Source organism: Balaenoptera physalus, assembly GCF_965194825.1.
Source record: "Balaenoptera physalus genome assembly, chromosome: 21".
Lineage (NCBI taxonomy): Eukaryota > Metazoa > Chordata > Mammalia > Artiodactyla > Balaenopteridae > Balaenoptera > Balaenoptera physalus.
The window spans coordinates 12,826,370-12,837,829 of NC_138902.1; the positions used below are offsets into that span (position 1 = coordinate 12,826,370).

General features: G+C 54.6%; 1 protein-coding gene across 4 annotated transcripts in view; it reads right to left on the reverse strand.

Moving 5' to 3' along the window:
* Positions 1–10,466, reverse strand: part of FGFR1 (fibroblast growth factor receptor 1) — a 47,644-nt gene extending 37,178 nt beyond the window's left edge. For 2 of the 4 annotated variants that reach the window (XM_082444319.1, XM_082444318.1), the window contains exons 1-2: positions 9,838–10,466; positions 1,786–1,964 (exon numbers count right to left, since the gene is read on the reverse strand). In XM_082444319.1, the coding sequence (XP_082300445.1) occupies positions 1,786–1,876 (91 nt within the window). In that variant the 5' untranslated portion in view covers positions 1,877–1,964; positions 9,838–10,466. The remainder of the gene's footprint in view (positions 1–1,785; positions 1,965–9,837) is intronic. The other 2 variants (XM_082444320.1, XM_082444321.1) reach the window with 2 other exon arrangements.
* Positions 10,467–11,460: the final 994 nt, after the last annotated feature.

Consider the following 11,460-nt stretch of genomic DNA (forward strand, 5'->3'; position numbering starts at 1 on the left):
TCAGTAGCTGTGGCGCACAGGCTTAGTTGCTCTGTGGCAATGTGAGATCTTCCCAGACCAGGGCTCGAACCCGTGTCTCCTGCATTGGCAGGCAGATTCTTAACCACTGTGCCACCAGGGAAGTCCTGTGGAGCACAATTTAAACCTAAGTCCGTCTGACTTCTTCCTCCCATCCATCCAAACTCAGCTGCCTGAAAATCTGAAAGCTGGATTGTGTCACTTTCCTGCTGAAAACTTTTGCAGACTCCCAGTATCCACCCATTTAGGTACAGTTTCCTCAGCAGGGCATTACAGCCTTCCACATGCTAACTCAATCCAATTTTTCCAGGCATTACATCCCCCGACTACCTACACACCAGGTAAGTTGTTCTCTGTACACCTTATACATCCTGCCCCAGCACCCTCACTCATGCTGCTCCACCTGGAACACCCTTCATTTCCCTCCCAATCCCCTGCCCAGCCCTCTGGACCATCTCAGATGACGTTGGCTGTCCCTCTCCCCCAGCATTACCACTGCATTGTGTTATAACTCCACTACGTGGTTTAAACACGATCCACCTTGAGTTTAGCTGCCTCTGTGCTAATTCACCGATGGTGAATTCCCCATGGGCAGAGACGGTCCCTCCCACTCGGGGTCTCCAGCATGTTCCAGGTCAGGCCTTGCCTTCAGTTCTGTCACTGAGTACAACACGAATCTGCCTGCCCCAGCCAGTGCATCTTCTAGAAAGCACCCCCCACCCATCCCCCCTCCTTCTCCATCACCCTACAAGACGACAAATATCCTCACTCCTCATTCGTCACTCACACAGGTCCTGGCAGCGAGACTGGTGGCCCTTTAAACGCAACCACCATGTTGTGTGCACACCTGAGCCCTTTACCCACCACCTGCGCCCTTTACCCACCACCTGCCAACCTCCTCTGCTTCTGTCATCAGCCACTGGGTCACAAGCCACACTACCCTTTGGCAGCAGAAATGCCCAAATATTAGGTCTCAAAGAGCTTCGAAAGCTGTCAGGTGTGCTGTACCTGTAATTTCCATGAAGTATTTTCACAAGTGTGGAAAAATCCCATCAGCAGTGGGAGCAAGTCTTTCCTGTTACTAATAATCCCTCCAAATTCCCAATAAACTACAGGTCTCTACCAGCGCCTATGACCCGTAATGCTCCCTGGTTCTGAATCTCTTTGAAATCCCTCCAGCGGTATATCCAAAGCAAACCTCTTACCAGGCCTCCAAACAGGGCCTGTGAGAGATGGTCAAGAAAGACAAAATGGCAGGCACGTGGCCATGATGGCCGACCCTCATAGAAGATATGTCTTTGGAACAATTTTCTAGAAGCCGGAGGTCTTTATGAAGCTCCCACAACCTTCCACATCCCCTGGAGCCCAATCCAAGTTCTAAACCCAAATTCACAGGTCACTCGCACCCCACTGCGCCGCCCAACCCCATTTTATATACATCATCTAGGTTAGGGAGCTGGCTCTTGGGTCCCAATCAGAAGTTCTTTCTTCAGGAGGAGAAAAGCATAAACCGCCCCCCCCGCCCCGAGCACGTCACCTCTGGCAGATGGATGTCACCAGCCTTCACGACCCAACCTCTGATGAAGTTGGCTGTGTCTGCAGCCAGGCCCCCACCAGCCCAGGTACCTTGGGAGCCTCTCCTACAGTCCAGGAGCCCTCAGCTCCACCTGGGATGGAGCCTCCGCAGTTGACCACATCACGTCTGTCCCAGCCCCACCTTGTTGCTGAGGGCCGGGAGCCCAGGCTGCCCTTCAGCCCGCGCCTTACCTTGTTCCGGCAAGGTTGGCGCTGGCCTGGCAGTGCAGAGCGCGGCTGTGACCAGCACAGCCCAGAACAGGAGACACTTCCAGCTCCACATCCCAGTTCCGCAGTTAGAAGTTGGTGACAAGGTTCCGCACCTCCATGGAGACTCTGCTGTGGGCTTGACCCTCCCGTGCAAGCTGACTCTGGGGAGAGAAAAAAAACCCCCAAAGTTAGGAGGGTCTGCATGGGGGAGGAGGGGCAAGGAGAAAAAGAGGGAAGGCATGTCACACGGCCACCCTGCCCAGAAGAGTGCCTGAAGCAATAACTTACTCCTTCAGACACAAAGAAAGGAACCGTGGTCCTGTCCCAACAGCGAATTCAAGGTTATACGCCTTAATTAGACCAAGGAGTGGTTCAATTCAGTCCTACAACTATTTATTGAGTGTGGACTGTTTCCCATGTTGGGAAAATCATCAGAAAGTTCCCCGAGGCATGAGCCCCAAGATCATTTGTGCTGGGAAAGCGAACGGCCTCAGGAACGTCTCCCACAGGTGACCTGGGTGTGCGGATGTGATCTCTCCCAGTTTAAGACTTCACTCCCTCTAGGGCACACCAACCCTTCGGGGAGGGATAAAGAGAGATGAGGAATTATGGAAGAAGCCCAGAACTGGGAAATGGGAGCCAGGTGAGATGCTGACCGTCTCTGGACCTACATGATGAGGAAGCTGAAATACGCCATCTCCAAGGTTCTTTCTTTTTGTCTCTAAAACTGGACGCATCACAGGGACCTCTGGTTCTACCAGCTTCCCTCATGGAGAGAACGCAACTCTCACCAGCTACTTAAAAAGGGCCTCCGAGTAGGGAGCCGTGAGCTGGATCCAGTTCTCCCCGAGGCTGAGAGGTGACGGCAGAAGTCCAACAGAAATGGATCCAGAAGAGGGGAAAGGTCGTGCTGAAGAATAAGGGTTCTTGCAAGGCCTGACTCAAAGATGGCCCATGCCAGCCCCGCTGAAAGGCACAGACTGCGGGCCTTTATTATCCTTCTCAGGTCCGAATGGGTAAAATTTAAAACAACCCTCCAAGGTCTTCAGGATAATGGTCTTTTCCGCTAAACATTTACCAAGTGATAAGACTTTCTGGGCACCGTTTGGGCTACGAGGGGGTGACCCTCTCTGTCTTCCAGGTGGCTTTTGCCCTAAATACTCCAGGGAACCATCCAAGTTATTCAGAGAATCCACTTCCCCGGAACATGCCCTAATGTGGTGCTTCAGCCGGGCCTCCCCCTGAGCCAGACAGGGCCCCTTGTGAGTGAGTCAGGCGCGGCTGGCAGAAAACCCCCCAGATTCTTGGCCTCGTTCACAAGCGCCTGCCAGTGGGAAGACGCATGCACTGCCGCTGCTAGCTCCCTCCCAAGGCTTTCCTGAAATTTTTTAATGATTTCAAATCAAAGGAGAAGTAAACACTTCTATTTTTCTAAATTTAGGAAAGGGACTAGACAAGGCAGATTCGAACAAGTTATTTACTGAATACTCACTACGTGCCAAGCATGGACTAGGTAAGATTTTAAACTATAAAACTTCATTTCTTCCCCACTGTGAACTTAAGAGGAGGGGTGGGAATTATTACTGCCCTTTAAGCAACGGGGGGGAAACTGAGACGCAAAGAGGTTAAGTGCTTTGCCCAAAGATGTGCAGTGAGATGGCAAGGGCACCGGGTCTACATCACCTGGGTTTTCAGATGCCAGAGACCAGGGTGGGAGGAAGCAATAAGGGGGTGATCAAACCTGGTTCTACCGGACGCAAGCTCATTTTCTCCAGAGGGCATCCCTGTGTCACACAGAAGCCATGTAAATAAGGACAGATCCGAGGTGACTCTGGCAATGGGAGAGCCTTTGATTCTCAATTCCTTTGCTCTAGAGAAAGACCCTTGGAAGCAGCTCATGGATATGCCATCTAGGACACAGGATGGGGCGTGATTCCCGGCCACGGATAGAAGTGATGCTTGCCAGAGGACATCCCCAAACCACATTCCACATCTCATTACATCCCAAAGATACAGCAAATGGATGCAGGCCAGTCACCGAGAAAGGTACACCTGACTAAGGACCTAAGTAAATCCGATAGTAATGGCCAGAGTCATGAATGAATTTTTAGTATCCAACAGGAAAGGGTGGTATCATCTCGAGATGATGAAGCTTGTTTTCAAAGGTAGCAGGCGGGCAGCTCCCACCACCACTCGGCCGCTCTGTCCCCTGAAAAAAGCCTGTCTACCTCCTCGCAGGAGTGGTCTGGTTGCTGACTGCCCTCTTTCAGCTCAGTGATCAATGCACTTCAAAATAATCTGGCAGCTTCCCTGCAAAAGTCTCTTCCTCTCCTCCCGCCCTGGGCCTTGAGTCCCACATCTGTAAAACAAAGGATGTTCAGAAAACCCAGCCCCCTGGCCCCCAGGCACCCACTCCTGGAATGAGAAGGGGTAAGCGGGCACACAACTTATTGTGGAAAACACAGTGACACGAACTAGTCCCCAGACTACCTGGGACTCTAGGGACTGCTACCTCCCCCTTCACCTCACCTTCTTCCCATTCTACTCATTAATGAATTCTTTAAGTCTCTTAGGAACAGTCTCCTTCCTCCACTGCTTGACAGATGTGACCTGTAGCCCTGCAGGTGCACACAGCAGCCGGCCCCTCAGCCTCTCCCCATCAGTCACGTCTCCTGGGACCGGCAGCCCAGCTCCTGCTCTGGGTGCAGAGGTCCTCACTGGGGAATGAGAAGAGTTGGGGGGACACATGCCATCTCACTTATCCCAGTTGTCATCAGAGGGAGCTAAAATAGTTGCCTTGCCTACACCACAGGAGGTTACGAGCTTCAAATGGGGGGCATGGGTGAAAGTATCTGCTCTCTCCTCTCGAAAGCCCTAATCAAATGTAAGGAATTACATATAAACATTGTGCTTTGAGTCACTTCTTGATAGCAATCTCAGGAGACTTTGGTAATTGGCAACCGGAGGACATGAACTTCCTGCCTTTGCAAAGGCATTTCTCACCATCCATCTTTACAAACCCCACACTCTAGACCTAGCTGTCCCATTCGGTGGCCCCTCGTGGCTATGGGGCACTTGAAATGTGGCCAGTGCGAGGCAGGATGTGCTAGAAATGAAAAATACATACAAGAATGTGGAGCCTTTCAATGATTTTTTCAAACTGATTACATGTTCAAAAGATAATATTCCACATATATTGGGCTACATCAAATAATTATAAAAACTGAAACAAACGAATTAAGGAAAATGAATTTCACCTGTTCCCTTTTTCTTAATTTCAAACGTGGCTACTGGAAAAATCTGAGATTCCATGTGGCCTGTGTTACCTTGTAGGGGACAGGACAGCTCTGGGCAACCTCCGTGCCCTGCCAAGCCTTCCTTCTTTGCCCTTCCTCTGTCTTCAGCGGGCTCTCTCATTCGCCAAGCCCCACCTCAAAAAGCCACGTCCTCTTCTACAAGTCTTTCTTGGGCCTTGGGAGGATCCTCTGAATTTCCAAAAACACCATAGGGTCTCAAGCTCCTTAAGAGCAGGGTCTATACCCAATCAACCTTTGTCAGTGACCCTAGCACCTAACACCTACACAGCAGATGCTGGTACATTTGGGAACTGGATGCATAAATGAATGAAACAAAGAGAGGCCGGTAGAAAAGAAACTGACAGAGCCACGCTTGCAGAGGAGAGGTTGACAATGCCAGAGGAAATCGTCCAGCACTCCTTGTTAGCCAGCCAAACTCGATTTCAAAGCATACCAACCCGGACATTTTCTAAACATCTTGATTCCTCAGACTTGAGGAAGTGACGCCAAAACTTTAATCCCTTTAGAAGGGAGTAAGACTTCTTAACGCAAATGGTGGCTTTCCCCAAAACTGAGCAACAGTGAGCATCCCTACTCATTGGTGAGAGTGGCAGGACAAGTTCTTAATAAACATCTGAAAAAAGACATGCAGCTCAGCTTACGAAATTGTACCCGCTCCAAGAGAAATGCTAATTTAAAAGTTTTTAGTCTCTGTCAGAAGGAGTGCCCAAATGTCCTTGGGAGTGCGGTATGTAAAAAGTGAGTAGTCATCAGAGAAACCCTAACTGCTCCACGGTAATCTAGGCAGCCTTGCTACTGAAGACAGGATGGGCTTGTGGACCATCACATGCTTGGAAGGGTTCACCCAGGTGAGGGCTATTTACTTGGAGCCCAAACATGGCTTTTTTAATTGCAAGTGGAATGGCGATGAGGAGAGAATTTCTAAGGGAGATGCAACCTTAGGGAGATAAGCAACTCTCCTAGCCCACGTCTGGTTTTTAATCCTCTCAGGAAACCCCAGAATCTTCTCTGAAGTTCTGCATCTGGACTCCCACCAGCCCCGGGTTCACTGAGACCTTGCACAAAGCTCTCGGGATGACAAATGCAAGACGTATTTCCCAAGAGGAAATTCAGCTCCTCTCAAGTGATGTGAGGCCCTTTCAGAGCAAGATGTTTGGATCCCTTCTCTCTACCTTTTTTTCCTTCAACAGCAACAGGCTCACACTTTCCTAGGAAGCTCTTAACTAACAGCCATTTTGATGAGACAGATTAAAAAATGGAGGCCTGGGCTTCCCTGGTGGCGCAGTGGTTAAGAATCCACCTGCCAATGCAGGGGACACGGGTTCGAGCCCTGGTCTGGGAAGATCCCACATGCCGCAGAGCAACTAGGCCCGAGAGCCACAATTACTGAGCCTGCGCGTCTGGAGCCTGTGCTCCGCAACGAGAGGCCGCGATAGTGAGAGGCCCGCGCACCGCGATGAAGAGTGGCCCCCACTTGCCACAACTGGAGAAAGCCCTCGCACAGAAACGAAGACCCAACACAGCCATAAATAAATAAATAAATAAAATTAAAAAAAAAAAAAAAAAATGGAGGCCCGAAGGAAGCATTCAGAGGCTGCTAAAAGCCCAAGCTCACAGGAGCAAATCTCCTGTTTTAGGAGTCTTGTTCCAGGTCAACACCCAAAAGCAAACAAAGCAAAATCTCATGGACTTTTCTAGGTCTCCGTGGCTGGAGTCTACCTACTCGATGCTCAACTCAGTTCTCCTAGCCTCCGGAGTCCACCAGGAACAGAGCTGGGCCAGGCTTAGGGATGCCTGGAGATGCTGTGACCCTCTCCCTCAGGGGGGGTGGGGTCATAGCATCCACCACGTTCCTTCTCCCTGTCTTCCCGTGCTTCTGCTTCACTTGCTCTTCTAAGGGTGCCTAACGGAACTTTCTCACATCCTCCATGGCCAGGAGCCAAGGAAAAGAAGCACCCAAGACTGTCTACTCTGGAGCCAAAGGAAGAGGTGCCCACTCTGGCCCAAATCCCATTTGTGAAAATGCCTCCAAAATGCGCATTTCTACGGGCTTGGTCAAAGCAGACAGTGAGAGCACACTATCCAAGTGACTTTCCACCCGGATGGCCCTCATTAAAAAGCTGACACTCAGCTATGACTAAGAGTAAGTGCAACAGACGTTTCAAGGAGCTCGTCACCGATGCAGTACACAGCCATCCCAGCTGGAGCCAAGCCCCCAGCAGCCTCCCTGTCCCCAGACACCCTGCGCTCCTCCGGGGGTCAGCAGTAGCCCTGGAGCTTCTCCCAACCAACTGGGGGGAAATATGTAAACAAGTCATTAGGGAGGTAGGCTATCGGGACCGATGGTCGGTAAGGTCGCTGGGTCCTCTGCAAGGGCTCTTGCTCGGTCACTCACTCGAAGGAAGGGCTATGACCCAGGCTTGGGGGTAATCAGCCAGACAGAGGCATGTCCCACGGGGCCCTGCTACTTAGCTCTTAAACAAGCCTCAGAGAGGAAACCAGGAACCCGGGCCAACAGGGGAAAATGGCCACTTTCTGCTCAACAGTCTCAAGGCTAAGGTTCTACAATTTAGATGGTATTCCAAAAAAAGCTCTGGGCCGGAGGTGCAAAGGGCAGGGCACATCTGCAGAGGAAACAGTCACCTTAATTACCATGTCTAGAGAAAGTGCGATTTCATTACAGCCTCGAAACTACTGCCCAAAGGAGGAAACCAGAGAAGTGTTTTCAATTTGAAAGAGGCTGGAAAGGAGAGGGTGAGAGACCAACTCTCCCCACCCTCCTGCAACTTTGGAACCAGAAAGTGCTTTCCTACCTCAGAGGTTAGAACCAGAAAAAACCCTCCACAATCCAATCCCTTTCAAACCTGCAGCCGGTACTGACTTGGTAAAACGCCCCACTTTAGTCTCCGGGAGCTGCCGCCCAAAGAACTCCTTAAAAACACCCAGGGAGCGACAGCCCGGGGCCTCCCTCCCACGCCCGGGCCGCTGCGCCCCGGGCTCGCTCCAGGGAGGGTGGAAAAGGGACGCGTGACGCCACCGCCGGGCGGCCCGAGACCCGGCGGCGGGCTCCGGACAGGGTCAGACGCTCCCGCTCCTCCAGCTGTAACTGAAGGGAGAAGACTGCAATGCTTTGGTTCCAGAAACTTCCGTCAGGGCCAGTTCTGGGTCAGACCACCTCTGACCACCTCTAGCAGATGAGATGGGCCACCCCCGAAAAACTTGGCCCCCTCTCCTACGATGCTTCTTTTCCGCACGAGCCAGAAAGCACCACCTCCATATCAGATCCTAAATAACTTGGCATCCAGGGTAACTTCTCTTCTCCTCAAATCCCAACGCCTCGTCCCCAAGTCTTAAGAAATCTTAAAGAGCGAGGTGGTAAGGCCAAGTTGAAGAATCCCAGTTTTAATCTGGGGGAGGGGGGAGGGAGGAAGAGGGATGTCCTTGTGACTGCGGTGTACCCGTGTGGGGTGAAACGGAACCAGATGCGGCGGCTACATCTGGAAAATGGGGGCGGGGGGGAGTGGTGGGGGAGAAAGACACCGCAGAAACTTTGAAAAGGGCTAAAGCTTCTGGGCCCAGAAAGGAGAAGCAGGCTTCACGGCTCCCCATCGCCCTCCCCACCCCGCCCCCCGCCCAAAGGCGTCTGGCTGCCTTCATAGGCTATGAGTTAAATGAACTCCAACTACAAAGTCAATAAATTCCTCTGCAAATGAGCGTTCTAGGCCCTCTTCTCCTAACCCCAAACATAACGGGAAAGCGGAGCGGGGGCAGAGGGTTCTGGGCCCGAGAAGCAACCTGCCTCGCAGCCGAGTGAACCGCACGGGACAAAACCCTCATCCCTTCCCCCACCTCCTCGAACCAGATTGGAACTGAACATTCCCCTCCCCCCCGACCCCATAATGGGGCTTAACATCACCCGCTGGGCGCCCTCCCCTTCCCCAAACTTCCGATCCTTTCAGAGATGGACTAAGTCGAAGATAAGCGCCTCTGGAAAAGGGAATTCCTTTCTCGCTCTCCGCTAAAGCAGATTCAGCCATTTGGTGACGACACCCCCTTAAAACCTATTCGAAGAGAATCTAACCTACCCCTCCACTTCCTTCCCCCTTCAGGCCCCCAGCCGCTCACCCACCCGCAACCGCGACCCCAGACCTTCCCGGAGGTGGAAAAGGACTTAGAAAGACCCTGGATTTTTAGCGCGCCACCCAAAGCTACCTGCTGGATTGGGGTGAGTCCCCACGGGTGGACTAAAAGGAGATGGAGTGGAATGCAGCGCGCGCGCACGCACACACACACACACACACACACACCCCACCTCGCTGCCCACTCCCGCCCGCCTCCCCAGTCCCAGGAAACCGAGGGCCGCCGCCGCCTCGGCCCCGGCCCTGTCCCTCCCCGGACTCACCGCCGAGCCGCCGCCGCCTCGCCACCTCCCCAGCGCGAGTTGGCGGAAAAGTTGGGCGGCTGGCGGATCGGCGGGACCGGCTCGGGGAGGGGGCGCAGGAGGCGACGCGAGTGGAGGGAAGGGAGGGGAGACAAAAGGGGGGCGCCGAGCGCTGGGGAGGGAGCCGGGGGTGGAGGGGGGCGGGTAACGAGTGGAGGGAGGCGCCGGACCCGACTGGGTTGCGGCCGGGGAGAGCGCGCAGCCGGGAGGCTCCAGCGCCGGGGGCCGCTCAGGACGCGGAGCCCGCCCCGGATCCGGGGGCGCCGCGGCTCTTACCTCACTCGGCGCTGCGGTTCCGCCTCTGGAGGGTCCGCCGTGGCTTGTGCGGGCGGGCGGGCGCCCGCGTCCCCGGCTCCGGCCCGCCGCCCCCGGGCTCCGCTCGGGTCCTGGCGGGGCCGCGAGAGCCCCACGGCCGGTGCTCGACTCCCAGTGGCGCTCGGAGCTCGGCGCCTCCGGCCCGGGCGGGAACAATGGAGCCGAAGCTGGTGCCCCGGAGGCGGGGCGGGGGGAGGGCTCCGGTCCGCCGCCCGGGATCTCCAGACCCCGTGGCCCCCCTCTCCTGCACCGGGCGGCGGCCCTCACGCTTCTGGCAGCCCGGGCTCCATAGCCCTGCGGGGGCCCCGGCGCCGCGGCGTGCTCGACTGCCGCACTGGTCCCCTGCGCCCCACGGGGCGCCCCTCGGACCAGAGAAAAGTCCTCGGGCTCCGCCGCTCTTCCAGCTGAGGCGCGCACTGGCGGCCGGGGAAGGCGAGGTCGCCGCAATGCGCTAAGCGGAGTCTCGGTCCTGTCCGGACGTCGCCGCCCAGCTCCGGGCACAGCCCGGGCTCCTCCGCGCGCTGCGGCTGGACCAGAGTTCGAGCTCCCGCTCGCCGCCGCCGAAGCCGCCCCACCAGTGCCCGCAGGAGCGCTCCGAGCGCTGTGCGCCGGCGGGGCGCGAGGACTCGCTCTCTCACTCCCACCCCGCGCTGGTCCCACCTCCTCCTCCTCCCCCTGCAGCTGCCTGCTGGGCCTTGTAGTTTCCGAGCCGCGGCCCCCGAGAAGGGGGAGCGGGCTGAGCCGCCCCGCGCTCCGCTGCTCCTTTCCTGCGGTCTGGCCTCCTTTGGCGCGCGTGCCCCTCCATCTGAGCACCGCCAGGAGCGCGCCCAAATTTCGGGCGGCGGCCGAATGAGCAGTTGTGGGGATGAGGTGGGGAGACGCAGTATCCCTGAGATTGCACGTGGTAGCACGGGCTTTGGAGTCGGACTGTGTGCCTTGGGGAAACGATGTTCTCGCTCTACATCTCAGTTTTCTCATCTGTAAAAGGGGGATAAGAGTACTTTCCGTATAGAGTTGAGGATTAAATGAGAGCCTGGCACATAGTTACTCAGTAAATCCAAGCTGCTTTTATTCATGAGAAGGTCTGCTCCCTCCTCAGACTCTTCACTTTCCCCAGCCACATAGCCTAGGTTTTGTGGTCCAGGGAGCTGGGTTTTGTCAATTCTACAGCACCGTTCTTGGCCTCCAGAAGTCTTCAGCCTGCGGAGAATGTTTCGGAAGCAAAGAGTGAGTGAGAGGAGTCGGGGGGGTGTTGTTGGTTTGGAAATTAATCAGAGCCCACCCAGCGCACACTCCAGTACTCTATGGAACCCGAGGAAAAGTGACTAAAATGCCCTTTCCCCTGGGTCCTTCCTCAGAGTGGTATAATCTAGTGGTTCCCTGATCCAGATGGACATCTGTCCTCCGAGGAACTTCTAAAAAATACAAACTCTTGGACCTGCTCAGACTCGAGGAATCAGGCTGTCCCAAGAAGGAGCAAAGAGTTTTTTTTTTTTCTACCGCTCCCACTGTGTCAGTAGGGGACCACCGGCAGGGTGAGAAGTATGTCATCCTTGGTATGAAAGACACCTCCATTATGGCTCA